Source organism: Epinephelus moara, chromosome 2 (assembly GCF_006386435.1).
Source record: "Epinephelus moara isolate mb chromosome 2, YSFRI_EMoa_1.0, whole genome shotgun sequence".
Taxonomy (NCBI): Eukaryota; Metazoa; Chordata; class Actinopteri; order Perciformes; family Serranidae; genus Epinephelus; species Epinephelus moara.
Window position 1 is genome coordinate 25254633 of NC_065507.1, and position 19911 is coordinate 25274543.

The window sequence follows — 19911 nt, forward strand, 5'->3', positions numbered from 1 at the left end:
AGTATAATCTTAAAACATCAGAACTCCATACAAAAAAAAATAACACAAGACAGGACAGGTGGATTTCACTCTTAGATTTTTAATAAAATTTGAGAACTTTTACTTTTTTTTTTTTTTTTCGGTCAAATGTTCAGTATCTTTCATAATTATGGATAGGGCCTTTAGGCAATCTAACGTTGATACACTATTAGAAACAATAATGAATGCATCATCATTTCCTGGATTTTCTGGAAAATCAAATCTATGATGTAAGTTCTTTATTTTTAAGATACAATACTGAATAAATGTAATAAATGCATGCAAACAGAAAAGAAATCAAGAGGATATCATATCTGATCAACTCAAATGTGTGCATTGTTCATTATCTATGTTACCTTGCCATCAGATGTTTTTTAGTATTTTTCTCAGGCCTCAAGAGAATGATAAAACATTTGGGGGCAAAGATGCAGACCAGTAAACCATAGCTAGAGGCCAGGATTGCAAAAATCTCTACAGCAACAGTATATTTCCCAGGAGAGCTAATGTAAGCAGGGACAAAGGCCACCCAGACAGCACAGAATATCAGCATGCTGAAGGTGATCAGTTTGGCTTCATTGAAGTTGTCAGGGAGTTTCCGAGCAAGAAAGGCCAGGAGGAGACAGGTGCAGGCCAGCAGACCAATGTAACCCAGAACCAGAGAGAAGCCCACCACAGAGGCCATGGCACACCCCAGGGTGACCTTTGACCCTTGAAAACCCAGATCACGTTGAGGCACCGGGGGGCTGAGGGACAACCATATGGCACAGATGATAATCTGGATGAAAATAAAATGTATTCAAAATAATGTAAAACATAGTGTACCAGTATTATTATATTCTTTGAATAAAAAGCATATCCGTAGTACCTGTATACAAGTAAGAAGGCAGACACTTCCTCTCTGCTGGCCTGGTCCAAACCATCTAATCAAAGCTTCAGCACCAGGCCGAGCTGAACGGAACGCTGCAAGTACAACTATAGTCTTCACTTGGAGGCAGGAAACACAAAGTACAAAGCTGATCCCAAAAGCTGCCTGCTGGAACCGACAAGACCAGACTGATGGACGACCAATGAACACCAGTGAGCACAGGAAGCAGAGCTTTAGTGACAGGAGTAGCAGAAAGCTCAGTTCTGAATTGTTGGCTCGAACCTGCAAATGTAAAGATGAAAATAAGGCCAAGCCCATAACAGCCAAACAGGAAATTATTCAGACTAATCATAAGCAACTGCAACTGCACAACAATGACAATTTGTTGGAAATGTACGGTATTGGTGTTTTCACAATATTCTAGGTTCTCACCACAGGTGTTTGACGGTGGCAGAGAAAGACCACAAACACAGCTGTTGTAATGGCAGCACCAGACACAGCTGCAGTAGTCAGGGTAATGCCCAGAGTTTCATTAAAGGAAAGGAAGTCCAGCTGGCGAGGGGTGCAGGCAGTTTGTTCAGCATTGGACCAAAACTCTAATGGACAACGCTCACAGTGAAGGGAGCCTGGAAGAGAAAAGAGGGGAAGGCAGGGTAATACAAAAGGTTGAAAAATAGAGATGAACTTAAAGCAGACAGATTTAGGAGTCAGGGTTGCTGCATTTTGGAAGCTCGGGGACAGGAGTTGCTGGTGTTCTAGATTTTGATTTCCTCACCTTTTGTTTTGCTTATCTCCCCTTCAGCACATGGGATACAGTCAAAGCAGCAGAGAGGTTCTCCTTTCCTATTGGCCTTGCGGGTGCCTGGGGGACAGCTCTCACTGCACACTGAAATAGGCACCTGAAGAATAAGCCAACAAATATTCTCAGTGATAAAAATAAATGTGTGTTAACAACACAAATTCAATATGTAGAAATTTGTTATTGAATCAACATTGTTTTCCTGTTTGATACCTGACTTGATCCTGTGCTCCACTGAATAGCTGACTCACTGAGGTCGAGGTCAAAACCATCCACACGACCAATCAAAACAAGTTTTTGTGAACCCTTGGGGGTGCTCTGCCAGTTAACAAGGTCATACTTTGCTGGAATGTCGGCACCTTGGAAGTAAAACATTTCACCCTGTGGTGTGGTGAAATTTATGTGGTTCAAGTGCTGCAACAGCTGAAATCATCAAAATAGGGAAATTGCTCATACTGTAACCGACAGAGCCTGTGTAAAATGATGCTTGTGACTGATGTGTTTTTAGGGCATTATTCTCATGGTAATTTGACATGGCCAAGTATAGGTTGTTGAAAAGCAAGGCTGATTATCATGCTTACCTCTTTGGGTTTGATATGTTTTGGAGAGGAGCAGGTGGAGCTGTTGTGTCTGGGTGAACTGTTTCTATCAGGGCAGGACAGAAGGCTGTGAAGGGCGTGGGCTGCAGCATAAACGGCAAGGTAGACATTATATGCCACTCGCAGCTGGGAGGTGTCAGTGAAGTGATTCTGAACTCCCTCCAGTGACTCGGTGCCACTGCAGAGTATTGGAGAAGCTTTGTGAGGGGACCCCTTTCCACCTGATGAAGTAGAAATATTCAGTAGATGGCTAGACCTTTGAGAAGGGGTTACAGATTTGAAGGATTGAGAGGAATGTGAAAAGAAAGGTGTGGCCCCAGGACTGCATCCAAATTCGGCTTCCCAGAATTCTCTTAAGAACTCGTCATCAGGATGATGAGATGGGTGCAAACTTCGAATATGAGTTTCAAATCCAGGTATAGCTGAGCTTCTAATGGCAACACCAAGAACACCTTTTGCTACTTTACTTGAGACAACATTTTGTATAAGATCACCACTGGTGCTCCAAGCCTCACTGGCCAGAAACTGTCTGTCAGTCACCTAGTTACAGCAGGAGGACAAGATCACAATCTAGTCAAAATTTAATTGTGAGCCATAATGTTTAGAAAATAAAATGCCTCAGTTCTGCATTGCATTTACTTAATTCAGTACATAATCTTATTTCAGCTTCTCACATTTATCTTGGCGAGTTGCAGGAACAGTTCCCTCACATCTGTGTACCAGGTAAAGATCAGAATCACTTTCGCAGTTGAGGCCTGAATTGTGAGTGCTGCTCGTCTGGCATCACTCACAATGTTTTCCCTTTGGAGAGTCTCTATGAATGCCAGACACACCCCTTTCCCCTGAGTCTCCTCCTGAAATACCTGACAGTTGAAAGGAGCAAAATGATTAGATGAATGAAAAGCATTAAAATACAGTATTTATGAATATACATTTTCCATATACTATATAATGTTATCTATCTACGTAACAAATACATAGAGACACCTTTACTGCCATGTGGCCGTAATTATTGTTTGCTACCACTGCCCCAATCCAGGTCCAGTTGAAGTGTATGGCAAGCTGGGCAATGGCCCGGGCTTGGTAAATATCACTGGGGATGGTCCTGAAGAAGTTAGGAAATTGACGCCTGTCACTGAGACAGGGGCAGCTCGACAAGTAGCTGATCTAAAATGTACAAAAAAAAGTTACATAATTTGTTATTTTCATTAAAATACACCACATATACTTAAAAGAAGCAAATGTTTTAAAAACTGATTTCTAAAGGTTATTTTCCTGCCCTAAGAGGAAACTTTTCTCTGCACTTTCGTGTTAAAATGAAGTCCTCTCCCAGGGAGCAAAACAAAAATAGTGACTCGCGTTAAAGAGCTGAAGTTAAAGATGGCACCAGGTTTTATGAAAAAAAAAGAGAAAAAAAGTCCCAGCACAGTATATAAAACATAACTTACCAAAGATACAGAGAGTGGGCCCAGGATCCTGGACAGTATCTGGCCTGTTACGGATGAAGCACCACCGATGATCAAGGAAACTGGGTGATCACATAATGACAGCATTACAAGATGTTACATGAAAAATAACATTTACACAGCCAAACATGTCCTTTTAAGTACAGCATTGTTTTGCTGTCTTGATTTCATTTGGTTATGCAATGGAGAGTATGTAGTATGTAGTACAGAGTATGACAAACATGCTACCTCTCCCTTCTCCAATTCCCTCTCCATACTCAGCAGAATAGTCTGGAGGGTCTGCTGAATTACAGCTGGGGCTGTCTCCCCCAACCAGTGACAGTGCTGCCTGGAGAGCCCATGGCGGTCGGCCACAGCTATCCAAAATATGGTACCCCAGCTTCACACCTGGTAGCAGCACTGTGCTACGATTGATTTCCTCCACCGCAAACACCATAGCATGTATATATTGCAGTGGAACTTGTTCTAATCTGAGATCACAGGAGAGAAGACATGAGAGAAGTATTAGTCAAAAATTCTGATTTATTCTGTGAAGCTACTGGTATTAATCTAGAATTTTACATTCTGTCATATCTGAAAGACCCAACATGCAGAGATTCTAATGATAGTTATACATTCATTGCCATTCTACAGTAATTACAGTGCATAGTACAGTTCAGAGTTTTACCCAGTGCAAGGTTTGTAGTGTGGCAGCTGAGTGAAGTCGTTGTCTATAGCTGGAGGTTGGTAATGAATAGTAAAGAGCCCACCGATAACTACATCTCCATCCTGGAACAGACCCTGATTGCTGGGTGTTCCCCACCGAGAACAAGACACTGTCTGGACACACTCCACTACCACGCTGAGCACCAGCTGTCTGCCCACAAGCCCCACAAGGAGCAGGGATAGGGCTGAAGAAGGCCACACAGTGAAAAGCCAAGAGAACCAAGACATGGATGCAGCTGATTTGAAAACTTTGTATATGTGCAATATACTCAGTCAGCTTTCTCATAGGCAAGGCATTCAGTGTCTACAAAACATTCCCTGAAATAAAAAGTCAGACAAGATAAAATCCCTCCCAGTGCAGTAAAAAAAGGTTAATATTTTCACCTGAAGACATCCACCTGTGGAGGAAAAAAACAACCTGAAGTAAAAGCAAAGATTTCAATACACAAGATGTTACTTAATGACACGGTATCCAAACTCTGACATACCCGCCCCCCCTCCTCTGAACAGCTTAACTGCTGATGTGGGTATTTATAATAGATGTAAAGCCTTTCTGAAACCAATTAAACAGGATGGCACACAACCCCAAATCGCTCCTCTCAAGAGTGAAAGTACAACAACAGCATGATTACAAATGATTAGTAGATGTGTAGGTGCTAGAAGTGCAAAGTGTGTGCACATGCAAGCCAATATATTAGTTTCTCCTTTATGAAACTTCTAGTTCTTCAATACTACTACTATGCAGGATCAAAAGTGGGTTTTTTTTGTTTGTTTGTTTTAATATTTTGTTCAAATACAACTGTTCCTGCTAATTTTAGCTTTATCTGTGAGACTGACATGATGAGACAAACATGGAGCACAAATGAACATTCAAACTAAAACAATCAAAAGCTTATAAAGTGAATGGCCACAAGCAGGCTGATACCTCTTTTGGAGAGGTACATATAAGGCTGGAATTACTGTCACATCTATGTCATAAAAACTGACTTTATTTTTCAAGAGCTGTTGCATGCTGTTAAGATCTCTGTCATGACGTCATGAAATTAGCTTAGAATAATAGGATTTGCATCAAAAACTACAAATGATCAGTAAGCAGCAATCTCCAGGGCTGAAAAAGGAAACCAACATGGAAGTGCTAAAGATAAACTTGTTTACAGGCTGTTACAAAAAGCGATTTAGTCCCTGTAGCTAATTTCGCCCTTTTAGGACAACTATACAGGGGGTGAATTTTTATATAACACCTGTTTAAATGTTATTAAGGCCTAAAGTTAAGCATAGTTAAGGGTGTGGCTGCTTTGAGTGACGGGATGTCTGTGGGGTTTCACTGAAGTCTATGAGTCAAATCCACTGCGCACTCCTCCACAGCTACACCCTCTCATTCAAATGCAATCACTTCTGACTTCAAAAATCCAAGATGGCGACGGCCAAAATGCTGAACTCGGGGCTTCAAAATGTCAGTCCACAAACCAATGAATGACATCACATGGCTACGTCCATTATTTGTATACAGTCTATCGCTTCAGACCTGGCTTGCTCCACCACTCATTAGACCCGTAGAAATAAGGCAAAGAAAGCCAACCATCAACTACCAGCAATCACAAAGTAATCTGTTTTTAATTTTTGTATTTACATTTTTTTCCAGTATATGTTATACTGAAGGAGGTACATGTCTGTCCACTGCAGTATACACTATGCATGAACGACATTAAAGTGATTCTATAGAAGTCAATATAGGTCCAAAAAATATGTTTGTTGTTACTGGATTTTCTTATGTGTATTCATATCATTGGCTCTTACTTAGTGGCTCTTACTTAAAGGGGCAAAAAGCGAAATCGTTTCACGGCTAGGCTTGTGGTTGTGCACTGCCTACAGACCAAAACAAAGTGTGTCATGAGCCACTCCTCCCTCTACCTCTGCTCTCCACCCCCCACCCCACTCGCCTCGTCTGTGCAGTCGAGCACCGCAGCATCTCCACGGACTATTACATCCAGACGGTCCCGGTGTTTCTTCAGCAGGCTCCACTTCACTCAGCTGGCCGATATACTCGCTGCTTCTTCCCACTTTAACCTGAATAACAAACCAGGGCTTGATGCTCCGGTTGGATCCAAACGGAGAGCCAGGGCTAACGTTAGCTGGGAAGCTAGCTAACATTAATTAAAACAGACATTTGACTCCACCATTTCACTTCGAAAATACGCGCTGCCATTGCTCACTGGCTGTAGCCTTTAATCGGGAGGAGGGCCAAGGGCTCTGGGGAGGGGGAGGATTCACATGAATGTAGGGTAGACAGTTGAGACACTTTTTGCTTCTCCATTTTTGAACAGATATTGCACAAAAACTATACATTGAAAATAAGTGATTTTTCATATGCAGTTTAATTTGTTTGTATACTAAGTTATTATTGATGAATATCATTTATAAGTTGTTTATTTTTTCCACAATCAGGTCATAAACATGAGGTGCATTTTTACCATGGTACCGTCTCAACTATACCCCATATGTGTACAGTTGAGACAGTACCTTGGTACAGTTGAGACGCCTATTGAAACCCATTGATGATGACTGAACATCAATTGTAAATGCAATAAACTTTTAAAAAATGACAATTTGACAAGATATTTCAATATAAATTCATTTCTCCTTATTGAAATTAAAAACAATGGAATATTATTGTAAACAAGCAATAATAAAACACCAGCAATGCCTAAAATGTCAAGACCTGTGCTGGCACTCCCCTATTTGTGGTCCTAGCTCTGAAGCGGGGCATCCTGCAATAGGCATAGCACAAGAAGACAAACATAAACAAAAAAATCCATACAGGCTACACAACATAGCTAACATACACACACACACACTGCATGCCTTTTTATTTCTGAACTCTGAAGTAGGCTAGGCTACACACATCCAATAAAGGCTGTATCAACTGTACCCGTTCTACCACCTTGCCTATTACACCACACGCTAAATTATCCTTATATCATTCATGGTTAAAAAGATGTCCATTAATATAACACAGTTCAAGTATCACAAATATAAAATTTTATTTTCATTTTCTTTGTTTGTGGTCTTATTATGACTTGTAACCTGTTATCTTTACGCTGCACAACTTAACAGCATGTGATGTAATAGAACTCTATCACGGGTACAGTTGAGACATTGTGTCTCAACTGTACCCCGCTAACCACCTTGTGTATTTCTCTAGATTATGCAGTGACCTAACATGCTAGGATAGCATGAAATATGTGAGTTTTTAGGGCACAGAATAATGTTTGCAATGATGTAAGTTATGTTTGATGGTCACAAAAGGATAATAAGCTATTCATTGTGGAAGGGACATGGTAAAGTGAAATTCTTACCTTAGTAAAAAGACTTTTGCTGATATCTTCAGACTGGAAATGCTAACACTCTTCAAATTTCCCACCACCAAAGAGGATGCTAATCCGCATGTGCTGAGTAAAAATCACGGCTCAGGCTTGCAGAGCAGGCAAGATATTTAGGGTGTTTTAACTGTACACATGTCTCAACTATACTCAGTCTACCCTACATGAACGCGCAGCCGGACCAGCTTGTAAACAGTGGGCTGGGGATCAACACAGACAGAAGGTGTGTGAGGTCATGCTATACTCCAGATGAAATTACACCTCTAGTTCTTCACATAGCAATTTTTTAATTCCTTCAATCTAGAACTGATGAATTTTGCTTATTGCTCCTTTAATGTACTTATGTTTGATTGTTTTTTTGTTTGTTCATTTTTTAATTTGGCCTGGCAGCAGGGTGGTGCAGTGGTTAGCATCATCGCCTCTCAGCAAGAGGGTTTGTGGTTCGAATCCAGGGAGGGGGGGTTAAACCCTGGGGTGAGGGAGCCCCTCTGTGCAGATTGCACATGTCCTCCCTGTGTCAGCGAGGGTAGGCCCTACTCCAGCTTCCTTCCACGGTCCAAAGACATGCAGGTTAACCGATGATGATCTAAATGTCCCATAAGTGTGAATGTGAGTGTGAATGGTTGTGTGTCTCTGTGTGTCAGCCCTGCGAAAGTCTGGCAACCTGTTTAGGGTGTACCCTGCCTCTCGTCCAGTGTCAGCTGGGACAGGCTCCTAACAGGAAAAGCGGTTACGGAAATTGAATGATAAAATGTTTTTTGGAGCTATATTGGCCTCTTTTAAATCACTTTTTATATTGTTGATGCATGGTGTCAAATGCAGAGGATAGACATGTAACTCCATCAAGATAACATATTTTGGGAGAAAAAATGGGCATAGTTTTTAACTTATTTAGAGGAAAAACAAACATTAAAAAAATATTTTGTGATATACTATGACTGAGATGAGTGAGATTTAGAATTAGTGGTACGAGCGCTGTAAATAGCCACAGCCGAGCACACAAACAGCTGCTCTAGCACCGTTAGAGAACCTCGCTGTTGCAACACAGTTGGTGATATTGCACTTTTTCCGCCGTATTTCTGGGTCAGCTATTGATATTCTATTCATATGGTCCCAGATTAAATTCAGTTCATGTTGTCATGCACTGGAAATTTGACTTGCAGCATAGAAACTCACTTACATGTGTTATTTAGGGATTTATTTATTTTATTTTTATTTTATTTTGTAAGGTCGTTATTCTAAAACTATTTTAAACAAGATGAATAGAATAAAATGTTCTTTTCGAAATACTTCCTGTTCCCACTGCTTTGCATACCTCAGAGAAACTGGATTGATTATACAGAAACTTAGTTAAGGGCTCTCATGTCCTCAAAACCACCATTTCTTTTCTCAGGCTCCATAATTTTAAATCCAGTAGATATATGGAAAAGTTTTGATAATTAAAGGTATTTTCTCAAATTCCATAAGACCTCAAAAATGAAATCATGAAATGATAAAGTTCTGACCACCATTTTATCAGTTTCCCTACACACTTCTCGTGGGCTCACTTCTGCGATTATAACCTGATCTCAAAATGGCAATGCTGTAAATCAGTGGGAGGTGCAGTCTGGTGTAACTCCCTGTCACTTTGATTCTCAACATAAAAAAGTGTTTATGGCACAACCTGTGATGCAAACAGTTGCATCACTACAAATAACAAACACACAACCTTGAAACCTTTTTATATATGTTTATAATGTTGCTGTTTTTCTTATGCTGTACAGAGTTTATTACATTAGTAATGGTTCTAAGTATTGAAGTAAAACAGGCCTATGTTTTCAATTTTACGAAGTTGGAAAAATATCAAAATGTTTTTTTGTTTGTTTGTTTTGTTTATCTATAACACAAACTGTTTAGGTAGTAGCAAAAGTGCGTCACACTGACATTTTAGTATACATCACATTTAAGGAACATCTGAGAAATGGTTACTGCTTTTTGTGACACAGTAATATATATACATAAATGCAGGCTGATTGATAGGGGAATAATAACTTAGCTGCACTGTTAATTTTCTCTGCTACCTGGCCATCAGGTGTTTCCTAGTATTTTTCTCTGGCCTTAAAAGAATGATGAAACACTTTGGAGCAAATATGCAGAAAAGTAAACCATAGCTAGAGGCGAGTATTGCAAAAATCTCCACAGCAACTGTATACTTTCCAGGAGAGCTAACGTAAGCAGGGACAAAGGCTATCCAGACAGCACAGAATATCAGCATGCTGAAGGTGATCAGTTTGGCCTCATTAAAGTTGTCAGGGAGTTTCCGAGCGAGAAAGGCCAGGAGGAGACTGGTGCAGGCCAGCAGACCAATGTAACCCAGAACCAGAGAGAAGCCCACCACAGAGGCCATGGCACATTTCAGGGTGACCTTTAACCCCGGGATATCCAAGTCAGCTTGAGGCACTGGGGGGCTGAGTGATAGCCAAATAATACAGATGAAAACCTTGATAAAAGAAAAAAGAATTGCACAATGTCAAGTTAATGTATGTAAAATGCTGTAGTGAGTCAGACTTTTGTTATCAACAGGTGCATCTGCAACTCTGACCTGTACAGAGGTAAAGACGCAGACACTTCCTCTCTGCTGGCCTGGGCCAAACCACTTCATCAAAGCTTCAGCACCAGGCCGAGCTGAGCGAAAGGCTGCTAGAACAACTATAGTCTTCACTTGGAGGCAGGAGACACAAAGTACAAAGCTGATCCCAAAAGCTGCCTGCTGGAACCGACAAGCCCAGACTGATGGACGACCAATGAACACCAGTGAGCACAGGAAGCAGAGCTTTAGTGACAGGAGTAGCAGAAAGCTCAGTTCTGAATTGTTGGCTCGAACCTGCAAATGAGTGTTGGGATTAAATTGGTATTAAAAAGACAAGCATATTAACTACTTAAGATGGACTAATAAACATTATTTTAAACAAATCTATTTCAATATGCAGTAATGCAGAAATCTGTCAGACATCTACAGACCAAAAATGAATGTACTCTGACTTCTTACCATGGGTGTTTGACGGTAGTAAAGAAACACCACAAACACAGCTGTTGTCACTGCAGCACCAGACACAGCTACTGCAGTCAGGGTGATGCCCAGAGTTTCATTAAAGGAAAGGAAGTCCAGCTGGCGAGGGATGCAGGCAGTTTGATCAGCATTGGACCAAAACTCAGATGGACAGCGCTCACAGTTAAGAGAACCTGGGAGAGAAGGTCACACAACAGAGGGAATAAGGAGCAAACTTAGAGCATAGTAGAGATTAGCAAGAAATAATTTCCTCACCAGTTTTATTGCTTATCTCCCCTTCAGCACATGGGATACAGTCAAAGCAGCAGAGAGGTTCTCCTTTCCTATTGGCCTTACGGGTGCCTGGGGGACAGCTCTCACTGCACACTGAAGTAGGCACCTGAAAAAAAAGTAAAACCTTGTTCTCAAGAACATATGCTGTGAATTACAGTAAACATTTAATTTAGTAGGCATTTTGGTATGGGCCTGAATCAAGATTGCTCCTTTTAATCACCTGATTGGATCCTGTGCTCCACTGAATAGCTGACTCACTGAGGTGGAGGTCAAACCCGTCCACACGACCAATCAAAACAAGTTTTTGTGAACCCTCTGGGGTGGTCTGCCAGTTGACAAGATCATACTTTGCTTGAGTGTCACCTCCTTGGAAGTAAAACATTTCACCCTGTGGTGTGGTGAAATTCACGTTGCTCAAGTGCTGCATCAGCTGAAATCATCGAAATTGCAGTAAATATTTCAACATTTTAAAGTAGATCAAATAGTTGTATGTGTCACATAATAAAACTGCAATAATACTGTCAATGTCCCCATTAAAAATATGTTTAAAATAGACATTATTGTGGTTACCTCTATGGGTTTGATATGTTTTGGAGAGGAGCAGGTGGAGCTGTTAATTCCAGGAGAACTGTCTCTGTCAGGGCAGGAGAGAAGGCTGTGAAGGGCGTGGGCTGTAGCATAAACAGCAAGGTAGACATTATATGTCACCCTTAGCTGAGAGATGTCAGTGAAGTGATTCTGAACTCCCTCCAGGGACTCTGTGCCACTGCAGAGAGGCAACCTGTGTGCCTGAGGTAGTGGTGTGGCCCCAGGACTGCAACCAAACATGTTTTCCCAGAATTCTCTTAAGAACTCATCATCAGGACGACGAGATGGGTTCAAACTTCTGATATAATTTTCAAATCCAGGTATAGATGAACTTCTAATGGCCACACCAAGAACACCACTTGCCACTTTAGAAGTGACCGGATTTTGGAGAAGATCACTACTAGTGCTCCAAGCCTCACTGGCAAGAAACTGTCTGTCAGTCACCTAGTGATGGCAACACAAAAAAAATCAAATGATAACTTTAAAAAAACAAAACGTATTATGTTTCTCAGATAATATCAGCTCTATTATTTACAGATTCAGTGCAGAGTTTTATTTCAGCTTCTCACATTTATCTTGGCAAGTTGTAGGAACAGTTCCCTCACATCTGTGTACCAGGTAAAGATCAGAATCACTTTCGCAGTTGAGGCCTGAATTGTGAGTGCTGCTCGTCTGGCATCACTCACAATGTTTTCCCTTTGGAGAGTCTCTACGAATGCCAGACACACCCCTGCCCCCTGAGTCTCTTCCTGAAACACCTGACAGTTGAAAGGAGCAAAATGATTAGATGAATGAAAAATATTCACATATTGCATTCATGTAGATGTCTTGTATAGATTGCATAGTATTTCTCCTACAAGTGGAAACACCTTTATTGCCATATGGCCATAATCATTGTTTGCTACCACTGCCCCGATCCAGGTCCAGTTGAAGCGCATGGCAAGCTGTGCAATGGCCCGGGCTTGGTAAATATCACTGGGCATGGTCCTGAAAAAGTTAGGATACTGGTGCCTGTCACTCAGACAGGGGCAGCTAGCAGTGTAGCTCATCTATTGTAAAAGACAAAATACATTCATACATGGATTTTTAAAATCACATACTCACAGGACAGCAAAAGGAAGGTGAGAAAACATAAATGAGCTGCTATCTATGCACAGAAGTCAATCAAAGTAGGTTTAAAAAAAACTATAAATGTCATGTTAACTGTAATACATGTTTTCAACATTATGAGTGAAAATCTGAAAATGTTTTTTCTTTATCGCAGTTTACAATTCCAATTTTAATTTAAAGGTTGTTTTTTTTTAAATATTCAAATGAACACCAAGGAAATTTGAGATATAATGAAACTCACTAAAGGTACAGAGAGAGGCCCCAGGAGTCTGGAGAGTATCGTGGCTGCTTTAGAGGAGGAACCACCAATAATCACAGGAACAGGCTGATCACCTGATGATATAAAAAAAAGTATAATGATGATAAAATAAAATCATTTGTTAGGGCTTTGTTCTATTTTAAAACACTGCAGTGTTTATGCTGTCTTCATTTACTTTGCTTGTTTGTTTGTTTTTTATATGAAAGGATGTACATCAGTTATGCGATTCAATATAGTACCTCCTTTTTCTCCGATTCCCTCTCCATACCCAGCAGAATAGTCTGGAGGGTCTGCTGTATTACAGCTGGCGCTGTCTCCTCCAACCAGCGACAGTGCTCCCTGCATAGCCCAAAGGGGTAGGGCACAGCTGTCACGAATGTGGTAGCCCAGCTTAACACCTGGCAGCAGGGTTGTACTGTGATTGATTTCCTCCAGCGCAAACACCATCGCATAGAGATACTGTAATGGAAGATTTTGCAAACTGAGACCACAGGGGAGAGGGGATGAGAGAGATATCAGTCAAAATGCTGAAGTGACTGTGAGATCTGTAATCATCTTGCTAATATTATTATGGCTTGTCATTTTGTGTCATTATTAGATAAGCAGTTATTACGTATATACCATATTTTTAAAAGGGAAAATTAACATGAATGTGAAGCAACCATCAGTAATTGCCTATGGAACAGAAAAGATACAGCTGACACTTGTTTGTCAAACATATCTATATGCATTGCACAGTATTCAGAGTAAATAGTACAGTTCAGAGTTTTACCCATTGCAAGGTTTGTTGTGTGGCAGCTGAGTGAAGCCGTTGTCTATAGCTGGAGGTTGGTAATAAAGACTAAAAAGCCCACCAATAACTACATCTCCATCCTGGAACAAACCCTGGTCATCCGGTTTTCCCCACCGAGAACAGCTCACTGCCTGAGCCACCTGCAACCCCACCCTGAGCCCCAGCTGACTGCCTTCGAGCCCCAAAAGGAGCAAGGATGGGGCTGAGCACAGCCTCAAAGTGAAGAGCCAGGATAACCAAGACATAGATGCAGCTGCAATAAACTCAGTCAGCTTCTCATTGGCATAAATATACATGAATAAGAGGTGCAATAAACAGTTTAGAGTTCCTGAAATGAAGATGTCAAAGTCAATTAAATCCGTCTTAATACATCCTGAAGACATCCACCTGCAAGTACAAATACATTTCAGTGAGACAATGTGTATTACAACAAGTTCAAGTTGCAGTGACAACTGACAAGGTTGTCTTAAGTATGACACACACCCCTCCTGCTCTGCACAGCATAAATGTTGTTGTGTGTTTTTATAACAGCTGTAAAGCCCATGGTGAAGCAAGATGACAGTGCATCAAATCACTTCTCTCAAAGGTGAGAGCAAAACAATAATATTATAACTAACTGCTGTGTAATACAGAAACTAGAGTATCTACCCAGAGGGTAGTGACCACAGATATCCCAATAGAAGTATTTTCATCTTCAGTATTTAGTGTCTAAATTAACCCACAGGGACTCATAAAAACAGGACCATTATTCTAACGCCTTGATTAACAACACTGTTCTTTCAGTATTGGTTAATGTGACCAGTCTTTTAATCATACATTATCCAAAAAGTCTTCATAATGAACCTTTAGTGAAACAACAGTATTGTTAGGCAGGGCTCCGGTGTGAGAGGTATATGTACAGGTATATACAGATATATGTGTATATGTTTGGGCTGTTTTCATGGGGACTTTTTTCAGTAGAAACTAGTTTCAATGAAAACTTTGCAGAACTTGCACATGTGTCCAGGGGCCATAAAGAAAGTAAGCAATGGGGTCACAACAACCCTCAGCCAGCTTCTGAAGCACCCAAACATCTCATATCGGGACTGCTGCAGCATCTTACTTGCATCTGGCCCAAACATGGCAGATGGCAACTAAGACAGCATAAGCAAACAGGCCTGGTCCACCTCTGTGTCTATGAGAGGGACAACTACCTCTCCATCGAGAGGAAGGCCATTGCTTTGCCTGTCACCACCATCTGCCCCTCCAGCTTAGCAATGAGGAAACCTGTTAGATCTCAGCAAACAAGTCTGAGCCCACCTTTTTTGCTAGATGTCACTGATACAGGCTGTAGGGTAGTCCCAGCCCTCGTATTGCAATATCATATTCAGTTGAGTGGTCCACAATCAGTCATCTCCTGACCATACATACACCCATGCTAGCTGTCTACATGAACTTATCCAGAAACTAACTGAACTTGTTGGCACTCTAATTTTTGTGCCCATGATTTCAAAATTTCCAGTAACCTCTGCAAGTAACATCATGTTCAATTGTGTTTCTCACAGAAGATATTCCAGTGACAACCAGGAACGATTTGCTGATTTGCCTCTGAGTGGCTGTACTTGTTAATCCTTCATATAACGCATGCAGGCAAGCATGAGAACAATGCTGCTTGTGTACATGTATGTGTGCGGTAAAAAGCAACTATATTACGATCTTTAGGAGCCTCAACAGGGCATCAAGAGGACAGTCAGAAAAATACACAACACAAATTAGTTGTGGAAGTGAGGCTGACTTTGCTCAGGCTCACTGAGGCTGGGACAGGGGCAAAAGGTCATCTTACCTGAGAGGACTAGGTTACATCAGAAATAATTCAGAGCCGCAGGTGTGCGATTGCTCACCTCCATCATTGTTCATTTAACAAGCAATTAAAGGTCATTACACAGTGACAGGGAGGAGGAACAGGGGAGGGCTGTGTGCATGTTTGTTGTTTTGCAGATCATAGCTAACACGATGCCATTCCTATTTTTTATATATATCTACAGTAGATAAATTATTATACCATAGCTGTTGTAGGCAGTTCAACCTTTGGGACAGGTCAAATAAAGTTGCCACTTAAATAACAGGCTAAGAGTTGTATTATTACTGGTATTTTCCAGCTGTGACTGATCCAGTATTTGCATAATATATAGATATTAAAACATGCATCAAAAAAGGTTAAAGGAACAAGAGAAAGAAGGGTCAAAATATTGTGCATTCTATTTCATACAGACTTTGCTGTCTATCTCTCCAACTCTCTGCGACAGCATTTATGTCCAGATTGGTCATTGTCTGCAATCAGCTCCTCTGCAGGAGGAAGTGGCCTATGTGAATGTTATTCAGTCTTAAATCACTTGTAATGAAACTGGATATGACACAGGCTTTGTAGAAAAAAATAACATTGCAACACATTTTCACTCCGACCTCGTCACATATTGACGTTTGTTCATGGATTTTCTGAATCCACATATGACATGCAAGGTGAGCTGGATGTGTTGGTTGTTGACGTTCTGGGACACCTTGTCAAGTTCTGCCTTTTACACTATGTTGGTGCAACACTATGAATTGACTTTTTTTTTCCTTCAACAACAAACAGATATGGTTGGGTTTAGGAAAGAAGAACAGGGTTTGGCTTTAGAATCTTACGAGATGAAAACACTGCTCTCTCAGGTGAAAGTCGGTGTTTGTTGTTGGTTTATGATGCCGCAAGTCACTGCCCAAGCACTGGATTTTGTCGACTTTAGAGTGAGACTGGGCTCAACAATACATAATACTTCTGGCCAAACTCCAAAGGATGTAAAGTGTCATAATTACCTTCTTCCCTATCACATTAAACTGCAATCCATGATTTCTTGACTTTAATTATTCAGTGGAATCCTTTCTGTGGTCAGGAGACATAATTAATATGCAGAATGTATGGGTTTATATAATGCATGAGGATTTTTATTTTATGGCAACTAATTGAAATAAAAATGACTCAACTATTGTGATGAGGCACTCTGAAGGCCCACTATTTTAATGGTATGTTCCTGAGAAACTGGTGGATTTTTATTCAGATGATGTACAGTATTTATTCAAAACACAGAAAAAGAGATCGAGAAAACAAATTAGTGCAAAATAAATCAAGGTTTCCAGGGAGCAGTATTTTATTTCAATGTGTGGTTGTCTGTAATGGTTGATGAATAGTGTTTACATTAGCATTTATTATGACTAATAACAGCAGAAATATTTTATATATACAGCTACCATAACTATGTGTGGCTGCAAGAAGTTTTCATGCAAGCATATTAACAATGGGCATCATCATCATCATCATCATCATCATCATCATCAATTCCAGAAAAACTACCTGGCCATCAGGTGCTTCTTTGTGTTTTTCTCAGGCCTCAAGAGAATGATAAAACATTTGGGGGCAAAAATGCAAAGCAGCAAACCATAGCTAGAGGCCAGGATTGCAAAAATCTCCACAGCTACAACATACTTTCCAGGAGAGCTAACGTAAGCAGGGACAAAGGCCACCCAGACAGCACAGAATATCAGCATGCTGAAGGTGATCAGTTTGGCCTCATTGAAGTTGTCAGGGAGTTTCCGAGCAAGAAAGGCCAGGAGGAGACAGGTGCAGGCCAGCAGACCAATGTAACCCAGAACCAGAGAGAAGCCCACCACAGAGACCATGGCACACTCCAGGGTGACCTTTGACCCTTTGAAACCCAGATCACGTTGAGGCACCGGGGGGCTGAGGGACAGCCATATGGCACAGATGATAACCTGTAATAAAAGTAAACATATTTAAGTGTTTTATATCAAGTGTAGAAATGTTCCCATCATTTAATAAGCACAAGAATATTCACACCTGTATAGATGTAAAGAGGCAGACACTTCCTCTCTGCTGGCCGGGACCAAACCACTTCATCAAAGCCTCAGCACCAGGCCGAGCTGAACGGAAAACAGCAAGAACTACCAAGGTTTTCACCAGGAGGCAGGAGACACAAAGTACAAAGCTGATCCCAAAAGCTGCCTGCTGGAACCGACAAGCCCAGACTGATGGACGACCAATGAACACCAGTGAGCACAGGAAGCAGAGCTTCAGCGACAGGAGAAGCAGAAAGCTCAGTTCTGAATTGTTGGCTCGAACCTTGGGGTGAATCAGATTAACAGACAAATGTGGCCATTTGAACAATACAATGCATTTCATAAACAGAAATAAAATGATTAAAGTGCATACAACAAGCTCTCTGTTACATCACTCTGACTTCTTACCATTGGTGTTTGACGATAGTAGAGAAACACCACAAACACAGCTGTTGTCACCACAGCACCAGACACAGCTACTGCAGTCAGAGTAATGCCCAAAGTCTCATTAAAGGAAAGGAAGTCCAGCTGGCGAGGGATGCAGGCAGTTTGATCAGCATTTGACCAGAACTCAGATGCACAGCGCTCACAGTGATGGGAACCTGGTAAGGGAAAACACAGGAGAGAGGGAATGAAAATAAAACATAACGGTCAAAATTAAGAGTCAGGCCCCTCTTAACCCCTAGGGTATCCCATTTCAAATAACATAATAACTACAAAAATAAGTATGTTGTACATGATTTTAACAGGAGTGTGAATAAAGAAATGATGATGTGATGTGATTTCCTCACTAGTTTTATTGCTTATCTCCCCTTCAGCACATGGGATACAGTCAAAGCAGCAGAGAGGTTCTCCTTTCCTTTCAGCCATTCGGGTACCTGGGGGACAGCTCTCACTGCACACTGAAGTAGGCACCTGAACAAAAAGAAAAATAATATTCTCAATGACATAATCTTGTTAAATCGACACAGACATTTCATCAATAGCAAACTTGATAGTAGCCTTGAGACAATTGGTTGATGCAACTACCTGATTGGATCCTGTGCTCCACTGAATAGCTGACTCATTAAGGTGAAGGTCAGACCCGTCCACACGACCAATCAAAACAAGTTTGAGAGACCCTTTAGGGGTGTTCTGCCAGTTGACAAGGTCGTACTTTGCTGGAATGTCGGCACCTTGGAAATAAAACATGTCCCCGTGTGGTGTGGTGACATTCACTTTGTTCAAGTGTTGCAACAGCTGAAAGCATCAAATGTTGACGAAACTTACATATATATGTATTTTTAAATGTGTATACAAAAAAAATGCATTTCCGTTATTCAGCCAAAACTTGAAAAGCCATGACTCTAATGGATAAGATGACACGGGGATAATGTTTACCTCTATGGGTTTGATATGTTTTGGAGAGGAGCAGGTGGAGCTGTTGTTTCTGGGAGAACTGTCTCTGTCAGGGCAGGACAGAACACTGTGAAGGGCGTGGGCTGCAGCATAAACAGCAAGGTAGACATTATATGTCACCCGCAACTGGGAGGTGTCAGTGAAGTGATTCTGAACTCCCGCCAGGGACTCGGTGCCACTGCAAGGGGCTAGAGAAGCTTGTTCTTGCGTAGCTCCAGAACTGCATTCAAACTCCATTTCCCAGAATTCTCGTAAGAATTCATCATCTGGACGATGAACTGGGTACAAATTTTTTAAATAACTTTCAAATCCAGGTATTGTTGAACTACGAATGGCCACACCTAGAACACCACTTGCCACATCAGAGATGGCAAGATCTTGAAGAAGATCATCACTGGTGCTCCAAGCTTCACTTGCCAGAAACTGTCTGTCAGTCACCTGCAGTAAGAGGACACAATAAATCACAACAAGAATAACAGATCACATTTTGATTTTTACAAACAACAAACCTCAGTCCATAAAAAATTTCCATACAAGTTGCTCACATTTATCTTGGCCAGCTCCAGAAAAACTTTCTTTGCTTCTGTGTACCAGCAAAAGATCAGAATCACCCTCGCAGTCGAGGCTTGAATTGTGAGGGCTGTTCGTCTGGCATCACTGACAATAGTTTCTCTGCGGACAGTCTCTATGAATTCCAAACACACCCCTTTCCCCTGAGTCTCTTCCTGAAATGCCTGGA

General features: G+C 41.2%; 3 protein-coding genes across 3 annotated transcripts in view; all 3 read right to left on the reverse strand.

The window, feature by feature from the left end:
- Window positions 1-370: 370 nt before the first annotated feature.
- LOC126401745 (extracellular calcium-sensing receptor-like) lies at window positions 371-4680 on the reverse strand. Its single transcript, XM_050063225.1, has 12 exons — window positions 4415-4680; window positions 3976-4217; window positions 3739-3809; window positions 3269-3448; window positions 2956-3144; window positions 2538-2821; window positions 2264-2459; window positions 1896-2105; window positions 1659-1782; window positions 1316-1509; window positions 884-1165; window positions 371-793 (listed from the first exon to the last, which is right to left on the reverse strand). Exons 1-12 carry the CDS (start codon window positions 4678-4680, stop codon window positions 371-373), a joined length of 2661 nt encoding a protein of 886 aa, XP_049919182.1.
- Window positions 4681-9888: 5208 nt separating this feature from the next.
- On the reverse strand, window positions 9889-14200 carry LOC126401757 (extracellular calcium-sensing receptor-like). Its single transcript, XM_050063236.1, has 11 exons — window positions 13884-14200; window positions 13351-13592; window positions 13103-13185; window positions 12612-12791; window positions 12312-12500; window positions 11725-12186; window positions 11375-11584; window positions 11137-11260; window positions 10861-11054; window positions 10408-10695; window positions 9889-10311 (listed from the first exon to the last, which is right to left on the reverse strand). Exons 1-11 carry the CDS (start codon window positions 14198-14200, stop codon window positions 9889-9891), a joined length of 2712 nt encoding a protein of 903 aa, XP_049919193.1.
- Window positions 14201-17267: 3067 nt separating this feature from the next.
- Window positions 17268-19911, reverse strand: part of LOC126401761 (extracellular calcium-sensing receptor-like) — a 12392-nt gene continuing 9748 nt past the window's right edge. Inside the window, exons 3-9 of the mRNA XM_050063250.1 lie at window positions 19718-19906; window positions 19155-19610; window positions 18804-19013; window positions 18566-18689; window positions 18183-18376; window positions 17776-18057; window positions 17268-17690 (exon numbers count right to left, since the gene is read on the reverse strand). Coding sequence (XP_049919207.1) covers window positions 17268-17690; window positions 17776-18057; window positions 18183-18376; window positions 18566-18689; window positions 18804-19013; window positions 19155-19610; window positions 19718-19906 — 1878 coding nt within the window. The remainder of the gene's footprint in view (window positions 17691-17775; window positions 18058-18182; window positions 18377-18565; window positions 18690-18803; window positions 19014-19154; window positions 19611-19717; window positions 19907-19911) is intronic.